General features: G+C 36.1%; 3 protein-coding genes across 4 annotated transcripts; 1 reads left to right on the top strand and 2 right to left on the bottom strand.

Moving 5' to 3' along the window:
* Positions 1-3937: 3937 nt before the first annotated feature.
* LOC145237966 (phosphatidylserine synthase 2-like) lies at positions 3938-6811 on the bottom strand. Its single transcript, XM_080100978.1, has one exon. The coding sequence runs from the start codon at positions 6088-6090 to the stop codon at positions 4708-4710; it is 1383 nt and encodes a 460-aa protein (XP_079957104.1). The 5' UTR covers positions 6091-6811; the 3' UTR covers positions 3938-4707.
* Positions 6812-6862: 51 nt separating this feature from the next.
* LOC145237965 (coiled-coil domain-containing protein 138-like) lies at positions 6863-18296 on the top strand. Its single transcript, XM_080100977.1, has 15 exons — positions 6863-7024; positions 7116-7169; positions 8843-8977; positions 9833-9926; positions 9996-10251; positions 12317-12527; positions 13009-13128; positions 13433-13552; positions 13687-13788; positions 14337-14486; positions 14908-15056; positions 15816-16015; positions 16526-16705; positions 17625-17769; positions 18067-18296. The coding sequence occupies exons 1-15, from the start codon at positions 6938-6940 to the stop codon at positions 18203-18205; spliced, it is 2142 nt and encodes a 713-aa protein (XP_079957103.1). The 5' UTR covers positions 6863-6937; the 3' UTR covers positions 18206-18296.
* Positions 18202-21286, bottom strand: LOC145237967 (spermatogenesis-associated protein 4-like). 2 transcript variants are annotated; one of them, XM_080100979.1, is made up of 7 exons: positions 20895-21286; positions 20637-20766; positions 20394-20512; positions 20189-20243; positions 19949-20056; positions 19320-19509; positions 18202-18815 (listed from the first exon to the last, which is right to left on the bottom strand). In XM_080100979.1, exons 1-7 carry the CDS (start codon positions 21005-21007, stop codon positions 18652-18654), a joined length of 879 nt encoding a protein of 292 aa, XP_079957105.1. In that variant the 5' UTR covers positions 21008-21286; the 3' UTR covers positions 18202-18651. The 2 variants fall into 2 exon arrangements, with proteins under 2 accessions (XP_079957105.1, XP_079957106.1); XM_080100980.1 differs by having other exon boundaries at positions 21104-21283.
* Between the last annotated feature and the right edge of the window lie 968 nt (positions 21287-22254).

Here is a 22254-nt window from a genome sequence, read left to right as displayed (position 1 = left end):
GCAAAAAATAGCATGGTTTAACAAGCTATATTTGTCAGAACTTTATTGCAATTTTTACAGCATGATGTTATACTATCAGACCACCACCAGCGTTTACACAATCACTTGAACTAAATTCAGTTAAGTGTCACATTTACCTCATGGTTTTGATGCACACAACTTGGATAAACTTACCTTAATCCAATTACCACTGATAAAAAACGGACCTAACCATGGGCGTCCGCAGCGGGGGGCGAGAGGGGGCACGTGCCCCCCCCCCTGGAAAAAAGAAAAACGCAAACGGTCGGAGAATCCGCAACTTAAAACAAAACACAATAAACATTTGCACAGTGTTATACAAAAACTATTCCTGGAACGTAAATGGAAGACGTCGTGGGTCTCCACCTCTTTATTACAAGTGTAACTGTAACAGAACAGAATAAGGTTTTACAACAAATTAAATGAATCGAACATTATTACTTAACAATAGTTCGGTAACAAGCATATTATTACGTCATTGATGGATGTGTCAAACAGGCATAATGTGATATCTTCACTGTATTTGTTGTTACATCAGAAAAAGTATTTGCCAACCTACCACATACTTCAGTGATATTTAATATTGTGTTTATTGTATTATTTTGTTACTTTGGAATTGGCAAGAATGAGTATAGCACAGTCAGATGATTTTTGTTCTGAAATACCTGTAACGTCCCGTGAGCGCGCCCTGGTTACAGCGCGGAACGTCACACGAGGGGGGATTGAAACGCGATTCCTAAAGGTCTCCAACACGCAGTCCACACAGATAGGGTGTTTTGTAGATCTTATATTCAAACACTTTCAATGAAGAATAGAGGTCGGTGGGAGGGGTGACACTAAAACGCTGAATGGGCGGGATGGGCGGGACGTCGCGGAAACCGCTCAATATTTGCTGACGGTTAGTGCTATTAGGGTTAGGTTGAGGTTTTATAATAGTATATGAATCAAAAAATGTCCCTGCCTAAAACTTATTCAACTATTTCCTGACATTAGGCAAAAATGCTATGGCGGGACGTCGCGGGAGATGGCGGGACGTTTCGGGCGCGGAATGTAGTGTTCGGCGGAATTTTTTTTAATGATTTTCTATTATAAAACCTTATCCCAACCTTAATAGCTCCAACCGTCAGCAATTTAACCCGATATTTAGCGGTTTTCACGACGTCCCGCCCTCCATTCCGCCCATTCAGCGTTTTAGTGTCACCCGGTGGGAGGCGATAGAAACGATCGGAAACGAATAGGAAACGGTTTCTACAAAAAACATGGCATTAGCACTGCGCTTTAAATGTAGGAATGTAACTTTAAGCTCACCAACTGTTATGGGAACCGGAAGACAACAAATAACATGGGCAATCCCAGAAATCACTATCACACACCTAAATACACAATAAAACATGAGACCACAATATGCCATTATGACGTCATACACAATGCTTACCAAGCTATGTAGAGCAACAGTGTAGAAAGTCACGCTTCACGTGAATATCGTACAAGAACGCTGCGTAAACCAATACAACTTAAATAAACCCAACTACACGTACAGTACGACTATTAAAAAAGGGGAATGACATTTTAGGTCAAGTTCACAGCGGTTAGCAGTCATTATGGTAATTCACAATATTGAGTCATTAAAAACATATATACAAAGTGACTCACCAATAATCGTCAATAAACAGCCTTTCTACAACAACCGACGCAACACCGTGCTCCACGGAAATCAGCAACGAAAAGAACTAAACCACGTTGCGTTATCACACAAAACTGGCAGTCCATTGTTACGTCACACAACGCAATAGATTACAACCCAAGTTGTACTGAGGAAATGCGGGAATCTATAGAAATCGGCAATTACTGGCAAATAAGATGCAACAATACCGTTTATCGAACGGCCATGTGATGATAGTTTTGCCCTCCCCTGTATTTTTTCCTGCGGACGCCCATGGACCTAACAATTCTGACTCACTTGATATAGTTTTAGTTGAAAACATAGATTTGCTTAAAACATTGCAGTTTCTTATATTTTTATAGAATACAGTAGAATGGTAAATAGAATACAGTAAACAAACAATGTTATACCATAGGTTAGTTATCGATGATATTTTGTGCACTAAAGAATGCATTCTCAGATTTGGATGACACATTATCAGTTGATGATTCTGATTCCATCATTGTTTGACTTCATATAAAGATGGTGCTTTTATAGTTGTTATTCACGAACGAAATTTGACTACCAAAACAAGTGGTATGGTTATTGATTTTTGTCATGTAAAATCTTGATTAACTGGTTGTTGCTGCAACTGCAAATTTCCATTATGAGCTATTAATACAACAGGGGTGGCCAAACTTTTTTACCAGAGGGCCAAATTTGCAACTGTCTTGCCACTGGAGGGCCGAATTAAATGAGATTTACGTAAAATTTGTCGTAACTGGTTGCCATCTTTATTAAAATATATGTTAGCTACTGACGTCATGGTTGGCAGACTGTTCTAAAAATAACGCTACAAGGGCATTTATTCTAAAAATAACAACACTTGCCACAAGCTACTGGTAGTAGCAGCCAGCGCTGTTGCACTGCTTGTTCACAGTGGTAAATATGGTGCTTGGAAAAAGCCAGGCAAGGTGTTTGGCGGGCCGGATGAAACAGGACTGGGGGCCGGATGCGGCCCGCGGGCCGTAGTTTGGTCACCACTGGACTAGAACAACCTGGAATTGCAGTGTTAATTGTTTTCCGTCAGTCTGTTAGGTTTAACTAAAGAAATGCAAATCAATAACAACATCGTAGCCTGACTTCGATTGGTTTATTCCGGTATGGCTTTTGTTTTACGAAAGCTTTACAGTAAATGACCTACGGCTACGGTAACTTCCAAACTCATTCAACCAAGGCAAGAATTGATCACAATGGGGGCTTCCCCTATGTATTGTCGTCACGTTGAAAATTTCACAAGTGCCGGTCTTTTGGCTTTTTTTCGTTTCGCCGTCTTTTTCTTCTTTCACTTTCGCGAATGCATACTTAATAAAAGTGAAAACCTCATAAATGACTTCAAAATCGTATTTCAGAGAAAAATGTGCATTACGTTAAAATATAATCGTTGAAAGGAAGGGGTGAAGTCGAAGTGCTTCGTTCGGCTTGTTTGAGTATATACTCGCACACGAGATCCGACACTGACGGCACAGCGTTTTTTTGTCGAAACACGTGAAGCAGCTTTGCAATGAGTTGTGCCCAGTGGTGGGATTCAAATTTTTTGTCAGTCGGGTCTATCACAAAAGTCATATTTTTTATCTTTTTTAACAAGTAATACTAACCGGTTCGCTGATCTCATAAAATTTCGTAAGACAGTTCTACAGAACTGGTGCGAACCGTCTGAATCCCACCACTGGTTGTGCCCATGCAAGACATTGTCTCAAATAATTTGCAAACATGTATTAAAGAGATATTAAATTTGGGACATATTAGGACACACAATAGATCAATATTTAATATCATGGTCTGTGACTTCTTGGGGGACTTACTCACTTCCACAATATAGGGGTGCTTCCCAATTAGTCACCAGCTTATCTTTTATAAACTGTAGACATGCCATCATGGGCGCAGGCAGAAAATTTTGCAAGAGGGGGCAAATTTTGGCTCATACTTTACCACATCAAGAATTTGTTACATATGAAGGCATAAATAGTGTGCTTCACAATTGAGTTGCCTAAAAGTTAAAGCATTTAACGATGTCACAAATTCCCGCGCTGCCACTTTAATTATGTTTGCTGCAAAATATGTTAAATTGAGGTACACTGAAATTCCAAGCGGGGTCAAGTGGCCCCTTTTGCCCCTACGTGCTGGCGCCCATGCATGTCGTGTAATCTGTTGACATGTCATGTAAAAATATGTCATGTTTTTCAGTTCTAATTCCTTTCCCCATATTCTCAGAAATTGAAATAAAGTCACTGTTTATTATAAGTTTTGTTTTGTCTACTCATAAATTCACGGCATACACAGATTTAAAAGAGTGACAAAAATTATTTCTGAATTAAGCTGTGGTAAGCAATACAAAATAAAAATGAGTGGCAAACATCAGTAATTCACACAAATCAGTAACAGCTTGTAGTTAGTTGACAGAAATTTTAGAGGTAAATTAAAAAACGACAGGAACACACAGCATGAACAGTGCACCAATGAACTTTAAATACATTTCAGAAACTTTATCTGGAATAAATAAATTATGATACATATAAAAATAAAAAGCAAAAATGGGTATGAAAATACAACTTTACACCATGAAGATAGTGTTTTCTTGCCAGATAATCATTTTTTAACATGTAACAATTTTTTTAAAGCATTATAACAATCCTAAAAATAGGAAAATAGTATACTATTTGCCTTTTTTATTAAAAACAACTTTTTCATAAATAAACCACAGTTTAACAAAATAATACTAATTTAACAACACACATATACTTTTCATTAAGGTTTTAATTTTGGAAGCCTGAAATTTGTAATCATTTACTGTGATTTTAAAATTTAAACGCTGCAGTGTCTTAAAACTTTACACTGATTGAGCAAAATTCAGACAACAATGTAAATAGCAAGAGTTATGTGATGGAGGCAGTTTTTACTGCCAATCAAACAAAATCATAATGCACAGTTGAACGAAATGACACCACTACGACTGCAGACACAAGAATGACTCGGAAAATTATTAACTAGTTGCTTGGATTACCGTTGGCATGTAAAGTCACACGCTTTCTAACACCATCGGGCGGCTCTTGGTCAGACCAACCATCACTAAGCTCACTAGCTGAAGAAGTTTCAATCTTTTTGTGTTCCACATTTACTTGAAACCATCTCTTAAACCTCGGGAATTTCATTTGAAACTTCCAAATGGTATAAACAATGTAAGTAAGAAGTACCACCAACCAAAACCACTGGATATAGGCTGGGAAAGGAGTAGACAATACATCACTGCCAAACTTGACCACAATTAAAAATTCGGTGATAATAATGGCACTAATCATCCAGGCTTGCTGACCAAACTTTTTGGCAGTTCCACCAGCATAATCATAAGACTCTCTTACTGCGACTGCACCCCATGGAAGGTAGGCAATAAGTCGACCAAGGACTATTGGGTGATCGGGTGGAACCCATAGTACAAACTTAAGGTAAAAAGTATTTAGTTCTGCCAGTAGAAACATCATGGTTAAAATCAAAACAAAGAGCCATCTAAAAAGATTCTCAGTCGGCTGCCATTTAAACTTTACCCAGCTGTAAGGACTAAACTGGCTTACAACCCGACGCATTTTGCCACGGTATGATGAAATATTCCATAGCCCATGCCACTTGTATTCTTTTGCAGATAGGTGTTTAAGACATTGCATGCCCAGATATATTCCAAGGCCATTACAGATCAAGAAATCCATTATCCAGTGATCCCACCAGCATTCTGAAAAGTTAGGCAGTTGATGTTCAAAAGTGTACTCTAATAATTCAAAAGCAATGCTGATACAGTTTGTTAGCCAAATGTCACGTAAAATTAGAGCTTTAAAAAACCAGCCTAAGAAATGTGCTATTACAAATCCATCTAGCTTGTCAACAAAGTTATGCAAGGGTCCATTTGGATGTCCAGGATCCCAGAGTGTGCATTCGCCACCATAGGCTCGGAAATCTAAAGCTTGATTCAATTTTGGATCAATATAAGTAAGCATGAAACGAGCATCAGAAACAGATTGAAAGAGAAGAAAAACAAGGCCCAGTTCATACAACACGCTAATACATAGCATCAGGCGCCAAAATGCTGGATGCGGACGTATAAAAGGCCCATCCTTGGCTTGGGTAATACCAAAGGCCAAAAAAACTAAAACTGAAGCAATAATTCCTCGCTTGGTGTTGAATTCCCGGTCATCACTTTGATCCTCTATGAAAACAACATATACCAAAGCAATCACACCAAATACTAGCACTGATATTGTGTGTGCCCTCCAGAAAAATGTGTTAGTTCCATCATCATATACAAGAGATTCAGATTCTCTTCTGCCCTTTGAGTGATTGTTATTCTTTTTATGGACAGAATGAGTTGATGTTTCCAGCATATTTTCAACACACACAATTCAAAAATGAAAGGCATACAACTGTACAAAAAACACAAAAAAATTTAGCACAATATCTGGCATCTACACGGTACCCCATAGAAACACTTCAGCTTCGTTATATTTCAACCAATAATCAAACATAACGTACGTTAACTTAACATAACACGGTCTGCATAGATTAAAACCTTCTGATTAAAGCATTATTTTCACCATAAAGTAACAACACCGCGCAACCCTCCGTATTGTGCAACTCCGCAACGGAGTAAAACTCTGTTGCCCTTCGACGTTTCGTTTTAAGTTTTCGACGAATAATTTGAACACAATACATCACCACACACAAGCAACATCCGGATTGAAAATAGACGTTTATCAAATGTTATCATGTTAAACAAACGACGTTAGCTTATTATACTTCTCAAATGAGCTAAATGCTGTACACAACTAGTACAGACTACATAGGACACACATACACACGCATAACGGAAGAAAAAATGGAAACAGACCTGACATGTGGGCCGTGGGGGAAGTTGATTTCGTTATGAATGTGAAATGAACGGTTCATCTACATTTTTCTATTAATTATCAAATCTTTGCAAAAAAAGTGAGCTCATGAAAATAAGTACAATAAAATTCAGTGAAAAAATCATATTGGGTTGTTTAAAAAAGTCATTTTGCAATACAAAACAAGAAAAGACAGCTCAAAACAAATTTTAAAGGGCTGGTCGTAAAACATTTTTTTCACGAACCGATGTGTAAAGTTTTGTGGAAATGTTAAAACCGGGGAATTTTGAAAAACGTTTGTTTTGGAAAAGTGTTGATTGTTGTTGTTGCTGAATTTTCGTACAAAATGGAAGAAAGGGACCTGAAACAGTTCGATGTCGAAGATTCGGATTCTTACGTGGAACATCTACGCAAAAAATATCTACAAAACTCCGTAAGCATACCCAACATGTAAAAAAAATTCTAACGTTGTTTTGTTTCTTGTCATCTGTCATGTATCATTTTTTCTGTGTTATTGTTTGTAGCTGCTTACTTCTCAACAAACTGGCTGTGACACCGAAAGTGGAAGTGAACTCTTGGTAAATAACCGTTATTTGCTGTATTTGACTTGTTTATCCTTTGCTACAAATCTTGTATCTCTATGTTTTTCGTGTAAATAGAACCAGATTGTTCACAAAAAGTTCCCATTATATATTCTGTTTGCAAAATATTACACAAGATGGGAAGGATAGCAACATAGCACCTTTTATTTCAAAAATGTACAAAGGTCTTACACTTGCTGGGGCTATAGGGTGAAACACAACTACTGAAACCTTGAAATGGCATATTCTACAAACTGTCCAAATTTTATCCAAGTCAGCCATTGTTTACAAATTTTACCTATGGCTAAACACAACAATCCACACCTTACCGTGGACAATGCTACAAACTGTCTAAATCTTGTCCAATTCAGGGGCTGTTTAAAAATTGTTCCTTTTGAGGGGTTAGGTGGGTAACTGTTATGGCTACAGGGTAAAACACAACAATCAACAACCCAAAATGGCATATTCTTTAAACCAGGGGTTCTTAAACTTTTTCAGTCGTGCCCCACTTGACACTATTTATATAATCTCACGCCCCCTTAATAAATATTAGCACTGATGATGTTTGTCTTGTTTTTCGGAAATAACATACATCGTAGGTCCGCTTTCCGCTTTAATTTCATGGGATTGCAATGCCCAGGATTGGTCCAAAGCCAGTTTTGTCACATCACAGACAAGCCACAAAGTGTTAATTGTGCGCAAACAACTGCCTTATTTTGTTACTTGTGATGTAATATACATGCATTGCTTGTAAGATGAGACTAACTATACAATTTAACAGATTTTAAATGGACTTTTATTTTTAGAATGACCATATCTTGGTGCCCATATAAAAATCGCCTCATGGGCTGGACATCCATTTCACAGTAATGAAGAGTTTACTTTAATTTCCAAACAATAAGTTCGAAATCAGTGCCGACATTATTCCTATGCATTCATTTACAATTGTTTGCATGTGAAAACTTTGCAGCCAGATTGTGCTGCGCCCCCCTTGCGAACCCCTCACGCCCCCAGTTTAAGAACCCCTGCTTTAAACTCTAAAGTACACCAAATTTCAACATTGTTCACCCATGTTAGGGGTCTAATGTGGTTCTACAATCCAGCTAATAAAATACCAAATGACAATAACCAAAACTACAGTCCTGTAAATATTTGTCCCAATTGACCACTGTTTGAAATTAGTGGTGTCCTAAGCAGCAACCATTAATGCCTGTAATACATAAGGCTGTTAAAACATCCTAACAGCCATTTGCAAAAACAGTCACCATTTAATGCGAGTATTGCACGAACATGAGTAAAATATGTTAAGCTGGCTTTACAAGACTACTGCATCACAGGAACTTTTTCTTTTATAATGCCTACGAAACATCTGACCTAATAATCCAGCAGCATACGAAACATACTAAAATGGTTTACACTCTGGGAGCTAACAGGACAACTGCTGGATTATTAGGTCAGATGAAACAACTGGCACATGAGTAAGAAAAAAAGAAAAACAAACTAGTAGATTGTGTAGAATCATAATTATTACTGTTAATCTTGCAAAACGTTAACCATCTTTTGTCTACAATCTCATTTTTTGCAAACAGAAATGTTTTTTTACGTAGATTTATAACTTATAACAATACTACAAAATAAGTTATATTTCTTTTTACATTGTTGTGTTAAAGAGTTGCTCGCCATCAAACTCTCTGTCTGAAAGTGAAAAACATCACTACCAAAGGGCAATGAGAGAACTGAAAGCGATGCTGAAAAGTAGCAATAATGTTCTGAAAGCCAAACAAACTGAGGATCAACTTGCTCAGGTAAACACAATAATGCTATTTGTAATTTTCATATTGCTCCCTGCCTTAGGTAGGAAACCCCCTTGCTCTATGGTAGTATAATGGTAACTTTGTTTAATGCCTTGCATCATTGAAAGGGTTGGTACTGGTAAGTCTGTTTTTTAAATAATTGACTGCTTTTGTGTAAAATTTGAACACATGATGGCTGAAATTGTTTTTTATCTCTATAAAACATCTAATTTGGTTGTTTTCTTTAATAACTTTTTTTTCAATGTGACAAACTCAAAATTGCTTTAGTTTTATTACCATTGATTGGCATTTGGCACCCTTACAAATTTTTGTTTGAAAACTAAATTTGGATCAATTTTTTCGGCAACAATCCAATGGAGAAACTTTAGTTGGTAGATTGCCCCCAAGTCTGAGTCCAGTATGCTTTAAATGAAGGCAGGAAGGTTGTAGAAAGTGTTTTTTTTGTGTGTGTCAAACTACTGCTTTTTTATGAAACCTGCAAAAATGTATATAATCATTTACTTGTGGCTGGACCATAAGAGGGCATGAAGCATGCAAGATGCAACAACAAAAGCAACATTTTAAAGCAGATTATGTGCTGCTGGTCACTTGTGGCCTGTCAGGTCAATTTTTAACAGATTGCACAACCTTTAACTATTCTTACAGTTCAATGTTGATAAGTTTGTAACTTCTAACACAAACCTAAGCACTTTTCGGTTCTCACATAAATATTGCCTTTGACATTTACTACTGTCACTCTTAACAATTTTTCCAGCCTGAGCTTGCAAAACAAACTTGGACTATTCAGTTATAGGCACTTATGTGATGTTAATTTATGTAATTAATCTAAATTAAAATTGCTTTCAGATTACTGAGGAAAAGCTTAGCGACACCGACACTGAAGAAGATATTCTACAAGTTTCAAAGGATATACCTAATATGGAAGATGCCCAAGATTCTGGTAGTATTTATTTGTCATACTGGACGTTAAGAGTACAGAAAAAATGCTTAAACCATGTTACATTTACAGCAGAAAACACATTGACTATATCAGCAACACTTCCAACAATGTCTTCTGAATATACTGCGGGTACCAATATGAGTCCTTCGAAACGCAAGTCAGTCAGAATATCGTTAGAACCTGCAACATTTCTAAATTCTGAGTTATCGAGTGGTATGGAAGTTACATGGCCACCACCCGGCATATTGAGAACATCCAGTGAGGCTCGACCTATGGAGTCAACTGATGTGAAGGTTATTCATTCTGAGCTGATGAATATTCACAGGTGTGTGGCTATAAATTATAATATAATCTGTATCCAACATTTATATTCTTGTCTTCGCATACATTTAGAGTTGAGCCTCAAAGTCAAAACCTTTGGTCTAAGTTTCAAGACCAAAATTATTGCTAAATTAAACATACATGATTTTTAATTTTGTTGCAATTTTTTGGACACAAAATTGGTTGATAAGTATTTCCAGTTTTGTTATATTTGCCGCTATTATCATATTGTATCAAAATTAGTTACAAATTTTTAAAGTGCTTTGAACCTAAACCATCAAATATATATAGTAGAAACTGCATCTGTAAATGTAAGCCAAACAAATTGTCACTTATTAAAAAAATATGCAAAACTTTGTTTCCCTTTCAAAACGCCAAAATATAGCTTTCCACCTGACTATCTTTTTGCATCCCTATTAACACTTTCAGTGCATTTGACTGATTTCCACATCAAACAACATTTTGAATACAGTGCAAATTGATTAAAATCTCCGTCCAAAGTTTTTTGAAAAAGATGCAGCTGCAAGTTAATTTACGTCAAGATAAACAGTTTATGTAATGAATGCGAGATGAAGCATGTTAAGGGTGTCATGTAGCAAGTTTTAACTTGAGCATGTGGATGGAGTTTTGTTGAATAACAATGCAACACAGCTGCTTGTTCTAGCAATAAAAAATAAATTTAACACGTTGACTGCCAAGGGATGTTGTGCTCAAATTTGCCAAATATGTTTTAGTGACTCTCTGAAATCAGGAAGTCGAAATAGTTTTCTTCGCTGGTGCCATGCTTACGAGTTTACTCGTAGGTAACATGCTGATGTATACACCCTATAGTATAGGGCAGGGGTGGCCAACCCGCGGCTCGCGAGCCGCATGCGGCTCTTTGCCTGGTTTTATGCGGCTCTTACGTCGTTGTCGAAGTTTGGGACCACCGTTAATTTTGGTTAGTTTGTGGCGATCTGGTACAAACTCGTTAAATGTAAAGTAAACCTATTACAATTTTTCTTTTGAACAAACGTACTATCGGTATGGCCACAAACCTTGCCTTGAAACTGTAACCTGGCACATGGCCTGATTATGACAACAAATATTCAATTGTTAAACAATCAATGATTGCTCATTATTGCGTACAATGCGAATGAGACTCGAAGCAGCAGCAATATTTACAACACCGTGTTCCAAAATAAATAATGTTTTAATCCAATGTGTTTCGGGCTGACCAAGGTTAAATTTTATGGGCAGTTTGTCTCTTGGTCTTGGGTCTGAATGGAGCGATTGTTGGTGTTGAATGCATTAGTGACGTCGCATTGAACTTAGTTTCCACACCTTGCATTTTTGTAAAACTCGACGCCTAAGCTTGGGACGCATGCGCGTTACATGAAAATACCGCAAAGTTTCTCATAAGGGACGATCTTTTGAGCAAACAATTTCTATTAAGTTAACCTTCAAAATGGCAGAGAACAAATATTTTAGTACCAAACCAGACATAATTCTCATTGCACGTTTTTGTTTATGCAATTCGTTGAGTTGAGTGTTTTTGTGTGTCAGACAGTGCAAACCATTTATTGAAGATCGTGGTCTGTACGAGCGAAATTGTGTGAGTATAATATGGTTCTATGTGATAACCCAATTACAAAATGTGGCTCTTTGTGGTAACATAGTAAATAAAGTGGCTCTTTGTCTTTGACCGGTTGGCCACCCCTGCTATAGGGTGTCTCGGTGTTGCCACAATGCATCCACGACGTTAGTTCGAGACGCCAGCTCGTTTTAACCGCATTACAATTGAATAAGTCTACTACGAGCATACTCGTATCTGGCAAGCCTGGCTAGATTGGCAACTACAAGATAACTCGTAGTTGACAGTCAACGTGTTAAAAAGGATAAAATAATTTTCAATCGGTACTGATGCACATAATATTAGTAAAAAGATTATTTTGATTCTCTTTCCTTATTGATGCTGTTGGGACCTTACAACAGGGCATGTGTTTGGAAAATTGCAGTCTGTACTGAAAGTGTTAAATTGTTATTTCTACATCGATTTTTTTGTGAAAATTTTTTTTGTTAATTCTCAGAAAACTGATTGAAAAGAGTGAAATGTTATCCGAGCGACAGGATGAATTGGATGAGAGGGAGCAAGAGCTCATCCAACGAGAGGAGAATGTTGCTGATCAGGAGGAGATGTTAGCGATGAATCTGGATCGAGTGAGAAGAGCCCAAGATGTGATGGTCCGACTTCAAGGTGTTGAAGCTGAGGTGGAGGATAAGTTGGATATTTTACAAGAGGTATTATGAGTCGTTTAAACACAATTTTTTGAAGGATAAGTATTTTAATTGCCGGTTTTGTTTCTAGTTATGCACATATATAATCACTTTTTTATACCCGTGTTTCCTCATTGAAAGATTAGGAATGTCATAAAAGACTGGTATTGTGACCAGGGTTGCAGAGTTGGTTAAAATATTTCTGACTCTGCCTCCAACTAACTCAAAGCCTTTATGTTGCCCTTAAATGTTGTCACTGTTGTTTTGTTGATAGTGTGTTTGTATTTATTTATATTCGATGCTATGTATGGCACCTTATTTTAACAATTTAGTTAAGTGCAGTTTTTCGAGGGGTTGGTGCTCATTATGTTTGATATGTTTTGTCTTATTAAGGAATGATTTGTAGATAATATCAGCTACATGTACCAACAAAACGGTTGTCATACCATTCCCAGTTTGTCCAAGGTCAATTTTACCGTTTACAATCTACTTTACAATCAACCAGAATCACTTACGAGAAATGGATGAACTGTCCAATGCTCTTAATGAAAAGATTAAAGAAGTGAAAAGAATTAGAAATTCCTTTGATGTTGTGAAATTGCAAAATGACGAACTCAAACAACAGGTAAAATGGAGCTTAATACATAATATATTGCTTAGCACCAAGTGGTATTAGATTTTTAAATATTGTTATGACTAAAAAACTAAAAACTTTAATTTATCAAATTTATAAAGGTTTTCTGGCAATTGTATTTTATATTGACGTTTCAACGTCCTACGCAAGTCGCCTTCATCAGTGTAAATAACACTGAATGCGTGCACCAAAACATCGGTGTAAAAATACAATTGCCAGAAGGGCTCTATAAATTTGATATCATGCCTGTGAGTAACAGCTTATATATTGAATTATAATGTATGTTTTTTGATAGGTAACTGAACTATCACAGCAAAATCAACGCTTCCAAATGCAAAATACAAAAATGAAGAAACGTCTTGAAAATTTGCAGCGAAAACAAGAATATGAGTCACAAAAGAAAGCAAATTCTCAAGTAAGTCTGCATTCCTGTGATTGAATACTAAATATATAGTGTAAGTATTGTGAACACTGTCCTAAAGTGTTTACTGAAATATCATATCAGTTATTAGTATCAACTGTGAGTTTGTAAAGAATTAACTATGGCAGATTCTTGCGGAACGACTACCTCCTCAACAAATCCAAAAGCCTAAGTTGGAAGATTTGAAGAGCAGCAGTAAACTTGCAAAGTCCATGGACCGGTCTTCCAAGGTTTTGTGTGTGTTTTCAACAGACTACATATTAACTGTATTAGGGTTTAAATTTTCAAATATTCTGTATATCTTTTGAGATGTACACCAAGTTATAACTGGGATCAGCCCTGTAGCATTTATGCAGACCAATGATCATGGCACACTCATATATGAATCATTGTATGTCAGACCTATTGATTCATGTTTGTTATAATCTTAACTGATTACTGGTCTATCTGGTGATCCCTTACTATGAAGCTGACATGTGCAGCATATAAGACTGCTGACAGTGCTTGTGATTTGACTGCTGAGCCTGTGTAGCACAGCATAAGTCCCTAAAAGACTCCTTTTGGTTTGAACGCCACTGCAGGCCAGCAACACCTTGTTATAGGGGAAAAGCTTGGTGACCTGCTGTTTCAGTATAACGCCAGTAATGGGCCTGCTCTACTATGATTCCATACACCTGTTATAAATACGGATTTGTAAAGTGACATAATCAAATCACTGAGCACAGATTTGGCGTTTTATTTCTTACCTTGACCTAGGCCTGTTTTGTGTTTGTGACAGATTTGGAATTACTCAGTAGAGTCTCTTTCTGTTGTTCTTGAGTGGGTTTGTGAAGTTTATCTTCAACCATTAATAGTGAGAAATAACTATGATGTTCAATCGAAAGCATTGCACACAAGCAAAGAGTATGTCACCGACAAGTGTCTGAAGGTAATAATTTTGTTATTGCAGCAACATGGTTTAAACAGTTTGTCATTCTCCATTTGTATCTGGTCATATGCATGGGGACAATGTATGGACCTATAATTTTTGTAGGATAAAGTTCATTTTTTGATTACTAAATTTAGAACCTTGCCTATGCTTAAACTAGTACTTTTCATTTTGTCATAACAATGGGCAGTCAAATTTAAACATGATCTGTCTGTAGTTAAAAAAAAGTTTATGATTTATTTCAAGCACATACAATTGGCTTGTGTTTGTATCAACAAACCAACGAAATATATAAAGCCATACTTTGTTCCAAAATAAATTCAAACTAATTCTCTTTACAATTTTTAAATGACTACGGTGAAATAATCACAGCTTTAAATATTATTTGCATTACATATTGAATTTGTATCCTTTAACTTAGGTTCTTCCAATGTTGGTCGATGTGATCAGATACCTTCCAGTCAGTACACAACAGCCCAAGCATCACTTGCCCTTTTTACGCTTTGTCTACTGGTCCCTTCACCATCTCGAGGATACACATCACACTATTCTAACTTCTACTGCAAGAAGGTGGGCTTGCAATCTAACAATATTTTTAGAAGTTGTAGTAGAGGATAGTCTTGATATGGGCTTTGTAACTTACCCATTATGTAAGGTTAACAAAAGAGTGTTGGGTTTTAGATCTTTGTACAACTTTTGCATCATTGGTTTTGTGTTATTTTTTGCTTAGAACATAATATCGCTACAATTTATCGACAGCAATTATAAACATAGTAAACCTTGGTTAAACCAGATTTGGTTGATCCAGATCTTTGTCTAATTCGGGCAAAACTTGAGGTACAAATGATTTGTAATGCGGTAAGATTTAAACTAATCAACATCAGTTAATCCAGATTATGTCCAAATCCAGACAATTTTTTTGGTCCGTTCCTGATTAACCATGTTTTCTGTATGTGTGAAATGAGAGCATGTTGCTGATGTTAAGAAAGTGCTGAAGCTGTTTTCGACAGGGTTATTATAAAACCTTACTCTACTGTAATAGCACTAACTGTCAGCAATTTTACCCGTGATTCAGTGATTTTTTCATTGCCCTGTGTTATTCAGCATTTTAATATGACCCAAAATAAAAGTCTAAAGGTTTGTCAACATCAAAATTTAAGTCTGCAGTTTCTTGTCATACTACAATGGTAACATCAATATGTAAATTGCAACCTTTTAAAGTAATGCCACACTGTACTTTGTGGAACATTCATAGTCACTTATATGTTGACAAACTTTTGCAATCATAGACCAGAGATTTCAAAATTTATAACAATAGTTACTGTGCAGGATTGGTGAAGAGTTGGTAAAGCCAGCTATTGGACGATCGCAACTTGATCCGAATGCATCTGTTATCGCATCCCAAAGCATTTCGCTACAGTTGTCAACTTCAACAAGTGAAAAAAGTCGATCACAGATATTTTTCCGTAGCCCAAACCCTGAAGTTCGCCTGTTATCAGCTCTTATTATTCTTCGAACACTAAATCAAGGTGAATTTGACTTGTAACAATCTGTTAGACCAACCCAACTCCCCCCAAATACATATTTGAAAATGCATATTTTTGTTCCAATAACTCAGTGTTTTAAACCAACATTTTACAGAGTTTTGCTGCCACAAAATTTTTGGGCTCTTTTCAAATTTTGTTCTGGCTAGGTAAGAAAAAAAATGTAACCTGTAAGAGTTTTTTGTAACCAATTAACACAACCTTAATATCATTGCCTCCTGTAAGTCAAGTCACTGAATTTCATGCCTTTTGCAAATAAAACCCATTATGCCAGATTTCATGAAGTCATCAACAATGAACTACAAACTGTATACATTTTTTCTGACCAATGAACTAATGATTTACCCAAGTCCAATAAAATGAGCATCCAATGCCTACAAGGTCTTTGATACCGAGGACAGCAATTTGCTTATGAATTTCAATGAGGAAATAATCATTTAAAGGGTTGGTAACAAAAGTTAATGAGGTAATAACAAATGGTGTTTTTTGTTGCAGTTGATTTGCTGGCACAAATTTTCGATCAGGTGAAAAAAGACTTGAAGGAGGAATCAAACAGAAAGTTATTCCTCAAATACTGTGCAGTAAAATCTCTTCTACCCTTCCTCACATATAAATCCAGCAAGGGATTGTTAGGGAGTGCTGTGGATCTTATGCTACAGATGTCTATTGAATCTGGTAAGCCGAATAGAAGATTAATTTATGTAGTAAATTAGGTCCCATCATTACATCTCTTGTTTAAATCAGTGGTTCTCAACCAGTTGTAACACCAGTGGTATGCCAGAGCTTTTAAGGTGGTATGCGAGTAGCTTTTGCTATACTTAATTCAAGTTAGATCATGTAATGCAACTTAACTGATTCTACGGATCAGCCCTGGTTTTGGGCAAAACTCATGTCTTTGACATTCATTTTAAATTGCAAACCTTGCTGCTTTTTAAAAAAAATACTGTCATTGTCAAGAAGAACAGGCCAATATCCTGGTCTCCCCACAAAAACAGAGTTAGGGATACAAAACATGTCAGGTGGTATGTAATTAATAGTGATGTACCGAATCCGCTAAATTTCGATTCGGCCGAAACCGAATATTCGGCGATTTTGCCGAATAAATCCAGCCGAATCAACCGAATCATTTATGACATCACGCGAAGTCGTACCCTACGCGTTTGACATGAAAACATAAGTTTATCTACCAGGCAATTAGTTCAGAAGGGTTGTGTTTCGTCCTTATTTAGTTCTGTGGGGTTTAACATTGCCTCAAGCATGATTGCCAACCCGACAATGAATTACTGATTTTTTGTCTGCAGTGGGAAAAGCGTCAATGTGTTAAATCAATATAATGATTGACGCGATTTTCGTTGATAATAAGCAGAAAAGACATGTTTAACGCTTTAAATGTGTGTTCGTAAAAGATTTGGTTTCGGCCGAATCGCAACAAATTATTTGGCCGAAACCGAATCTTTGCAAAAGTGGCCGATTCGGCTGAATAAATTCGGCAAACCGAATATTCGGTACATCTCTAGTAATTAGTATAAGGTTAAAAACCACTGATTTAAATAAATCCCAAAAAGTAATGTGGACATGTAAATACATTTTTTAGAACTGTTGCCTGAGTTTCTTGATTCATGTAGCTGTGAGACATGGTTTAAAGCAGTTTCCTCAGCAGTGAGAGCAATAATCCAGTCTGCAGATGATGGGACTCTTGAGAAACTTTGCGTGATATTGCAAAAACTCTCCAAGAACAAGTAAGATTTACTTCAAATTTATATTGTAGTTGGTGGTGAAATTTTTTAGGTAATGGTCAAGAATACAAAATGCATTAGCTATTGTGGCAAAATTTCATTGCTCTGTATTGTAACTGGTATTTCACTGACAAATGTTTCTTCATAGTTTTTTTGTGGATATGCTAATTTGTAGATTGTCCATGCAAGCAGCAGTTTATTTTGAGATTTTATGTGAAAAAACTAGAAATTCATATTTCTGATATTTTATTTATTATTCATAAATTACTAAAAAAATATGTTGTAAAAAATTGTTTTTAGGACCAATCGTCGGCTGTTTGAGTCCTATTCAATCGGGCGAACACTTCTTGAAAAATTCCGAGAGTGTGATCCAGAAAGTAACTTTTTGTCACTAAATCTCCGTTCCATTCTGTTCAATCTCAACATGCTCAAATCTTAAAAACTTCAAGATTTTATTACCTTTTCTTCATGCCTTCTTTCATATAGTTTTATAGTACTATCGTGAAATTTAATAAACTCAATATTTTTTACATAGTGATATTTTTGTACCAAATTTAAGTGCAAAAGAAACACATTTCCAAAACATTTATGACAAACAGCAGATTATAGATGAAAATATAATTTTTGGTAATGTCGACAATGCAGGCAATAGTTGCAGTGAAAAGATGAAACCAATAAAAAACAAAAATACAGACTTTCTTTAATGAAACATGTTACCACTTATAAAAAAGTAGCATTTTGATCTGACACAATATTTCTTACCTCTGTACCATTATTTGGACCTAAGAAATTATCACAACTTCACTACTTTTGAGTTGTAGTTAGAAAATAAAATGGCCGCTTAATATAAGACACAAAGCCCCCTATTGAAGACAAACAAAGAAATCAAAAACATGATTGTTGGCTGAACACTGGTGTTTGAACAGTGTGTATGGTTCCAGGCTTCACAGACATCTGAGCAGATTTGTTCATTTGTTGCACTTTGATTTCGCGAAAATGAACACTTCCTGACATTGGGGATTGTCTCTGTGGTTGACTGCTGGTCTTGCCTGTAATGTAAATTTTTGATTAAAATCTGGTAAATGATTAGAAAAAGCTCGGCAAGTTGGAACTGCTTTTACACCAGTATCATCTTTTTAAAAAATCTGAAAATGAAGACAGGCAGTCAATCAAAAGCTTCTAACAGGGTTGCATTACCCGTTCAACAAAGCCACAAGCACATGCTTAGGGCATGAAAGGAAGGAGGGTCACATAAACTTTGCACAGTCCATTGTCTAGTGCTGCTGGGTCAGATTTATGGGTTGTTACAACACTGCAATACTTTCAGCTTTGCAGCTTGCTTTGCACCCTTCCTACTTTCCAGTCATGAACGACCACTGTACAGGGGATCACTTTTTTATGTGCTTAAGGCACTGAGTTAACATTTCAACTTGGCAAAATCTTAGATAAACCTTTCAACTTACTAAAAGCTGATAAAAGGCAAAACTACAATGAGCTAATATTATTCAGTAAATATATATAATTGTCTTTGAACGCAATCATTATATACTTACGTGGAACTTGCTGGTCGGATTTTCTTTTGGAATCTACTTCAGTTTGTGCTTCGTCAAGCTCTTCCTGAGAATTAAGCGGCGGAACTCGGACTGCCATTTCACCAATTGTGGGACGGATATTAAATCTGGATGGATCTTCAGCTCGCTCCAAATTTCGATGTTCCAAGTGTCGGTTGATAATTGCATGTGCCTAAGAAAAATTCACATTGAACAATGATTTTAATTTTGGATGCACTGGTTGGGTGCAGATGCACTGGCACGGTTAGGAATACAGAATGAAATTGGGGTAAAAAATCATGAGAAAAGAGGATAAAAGACAATACTTTATTTTTGCTAAGCCGAGTATGAAATACATGCAGTTTTGGCCTATCCCCGTTGCATGCTTACAGCAAAAAGTAAAAACCTACTATTCCTCTATAGGCCCATCTCTACACACTTAGCTAACCAATTCTGTAAAATGTTGTTGGTTGTTCCTTTTTCATTATCAGAGGGCGGGCAACACCTGAATGCATTATGCTTGCTATGAGCAAATGAGTAGAAACCACAACCTTGCAAACACTAAGCAGTTGTGCTAACCACTTGGCCGACATGTTTAGTAGGCAAATGTGTTTTACTACAGAAAGTCTTACCTTTTGCTTGTTGGTGATAATGTTTGGTTCAGTCATAAACTCTGTGATTTTGAGATTGTTTTTGATTGCATGTGAAGCTGTAGACCTGGCATGCATTGGTAATCGAACCTGTCAAATGTCATACAATGTTAAAAACAATGTTCAACACCATCCCTAAAAGAAAAATTACACTTTTGTAAAGTAACATTTGGCATAATTGTCGCAATACAAGCCACTTCATTAATATGAATAAAATATAACCTGATATGCTCGATCTGTGAAATCAACTTCTTGCACATCAGAAAGGTTTCTCACTCTGAAACAAAAAAATTAAACTAATCAATTACATTATAGAGGAAAACTGAAAATCATTTTGTCAGAATGATAAATTTATGACAACACAAGTAAATGCACCATGCAATGTTTCATTTTTCACAGTTAATAAAGATATCAAAAATATACTTACACACGGTTTGTTAACAAGGAATAAATGGTTTGTACAAGAAGTTCTGCAGCTCCTTGTTTGCAATGAATAGTTCCATCAATCATTTCTTTTGGTATGTTTAACTTCTTTTTGTTAAAAAACTGAAAGGGAAAAACATTTTTTCACAAAAGGACATAAAACATTCATGTTTTGGAAAGCAATTATTGTCATTGTCAGTTAGAACAATAAGACTAGGAACATTTTTTCGTGCGCATTTATTCTTACTCTTTCCAGTTGAGACCAATTTCCAAGTTTAGTTGGAAGTGATGTGCCATTGTCATATGAATGCATCTGGATGTCTGTAGGATAGTACCATGAAAAAATTTCTGCCACCAGAAATCCATTTGAAAAATCTCTGATATAAAAGGGTCAATTTTTAATGTGTAGCTACAATTGTCATTTATGAAACAATTTAAATTGTGTGGGTATATTTTTCTATTTCTATAATCAAATTTTTTTCAAGAAGTTTGTTTTTTGCAGTACCTTCTGATGTTTTTAATAGAATAAGTCAAATCCAAACTTTGAAGCCATTTCAGCACTTCGCGCGGAACACCGGACTTTCTAGGCACTTCGTTTGGGCTCGATGTAATGGACATATTTAACAAAAAGTATCAATCGTATTATCAAACGGACTATGCAGCCAACGATGAAAAACAACAACACACGAAGACAATTTTACTACAATCTTGTACCTCTTAGCAACGACTCGGTACGTCCTTAGCAACTGGATGTGCTTGGTCAATCAGGCGGGTCCAAGTTTTGCTTGAATTATTTGTTTTTTGTTCAGCTTAAACATAACTTAACAAAAAATAAATTGCAGGTTCTAATACTTGGTCATTTAATGATAAATTTAAACCGTAAGCACTTCAAAAACCCTGCAAAATTTTCGATGAAATTAGCTTTCAGAAATGGTTTGGGTGTTGTTTGGATTACGAAAGTGCGCGAAAGTAAAATGAAAGTAAATCTATGTTTTTGTTTTGTTTTGCGAATAAAACTACATGTTTTGTATTGGTTATATCAGAAATGTGTTTTATTGTGCTCATAAGCAAAATTGTGGTATCAAAAGGCGTAAAAATGCCAATTCGGCGCGCAAATATTTTTCAAATTAGTGCAATAGCGCCATAAGTGGTCAAATTTTACTAGATAACCTTTGACCCGCTTTTACTGTCCCGGATGTAGAGGTAACAACAGCCGCCATCTTAACGGAAGAATCGAAAAATAAAAAGCGATTTTTGGGTAATTAGGGCATCAATCGGCGAGATTAGAGTCTTGTTTTTGATTTCTTAGGGCAATAGTGGAAAGTTAAAAAGAAAATGGAGCCTCTTGGGCAGTTTTGTATTTTTACCGTAAAAGTCGACTAAGGGGCGCTCTTTCCTTTTGTGTCTACTGATATTTCTTAAAATAAACCCCGATTAAAAAAGTTTTTTTAGTATTAGTGGAAAGATAATTGGTTGTATTACTGGCAGACCGGCAAAATATGCCTTTTATTAAAGGATTAAATGTGGATTGATAGTAAACCCTACCCAGTCTTGTTTGTTTATGTTTTGAATTTAAGTTATTCTTTTTTATGTTTTACTGCTTTAAATTAGGGTCAAAAATTGTTTAGTGAGGTACACTGTCATTAGATTATGTGTTGTTTGTGTAAAAATTGGCATATGGGCGATATTTTATTCATATTTTTAAAAACTTTCACTTTTGGGTTTTTGGTTTTGAGAGCTTTACAAATATGGTAGTTTGGCAGGCCATGTGTTACAATTTTATCTTCTTGGTTTAACCTTAGCATAAAACACATTGAAACATTTGTGTGTTGTGTAGTGTGGTGTAGATATAGTTTAAGCAGTTG

This window comes from Phallusia mammillata, chromosome 7 (assembly GCF_965637545.1).
Source record: "Phallusia mammillata chromosome 7, kaPhaMamm4.hap1.1, whole genome shotgun sequence".
Classification (NCBI taxonomy): Eukaryota; Metazoa; Chordata; class Ascidiacea; order Phlebobranchia; family Ascidiidae; genus Phallusia; species Phallusia mammillata.
Note: the sequence above shows the minus strand (reverse complement) of the source record. Positions and strands in the feature narration are given on the sequence as shown.

Bases quoted from the DNA above. Each gene is read 5' to 3' on its own strand.
- LOC145237966 (XM_080100978.1), bottom strand. From the start codon at position 6,090: ATGCTGGAAACATCAACTCATTCTGTCCATAAAAAGAATAACAATCAC.
- LOC145237965 (XM_080100977.1), top strand. From the start codon at position 6,938: ATGGAAGAAAGGGACCTGAAACAGTTCGATGTCGAAGATTCGGATTCT. The intron at 13,553-13,686 runs GTAAGTCTGCAT...TAACTATGGCAG, and splicing joins AAAAGAAAGCAAATTCTCAA to ATTCTTGCGGAACGACTACC. The intron at 16,016-16,525 runs GTGAATTTGACT...TTTTTGTTGCAG, and splicing joins TCTTCGAACACTAAATCAAG to TTGATTTGCTGGCACAAATT.
- LOC145237967 (XM_080100979.1), bottom strand. From the start codon at position 21,007: ATGTCCATTACATCGAGCCCAAACGAAGTGCCTAGAAAGTCCGGTGTT. The intron at 20,244-20,393 runs GTAAGTATATTT...TTTTTGTTTCAG, and splicing joins TCCTTGTTAACAAACCGTGT to AGTGAGAAACCTTTCTGATG. The intron at 19,510-19,948 runs GTAAGACTTTCT...AATTTTTCTTAG, and splicing joins TTATCACCAACAAGCAAAAG to GCACATGCAATTATCAACCG.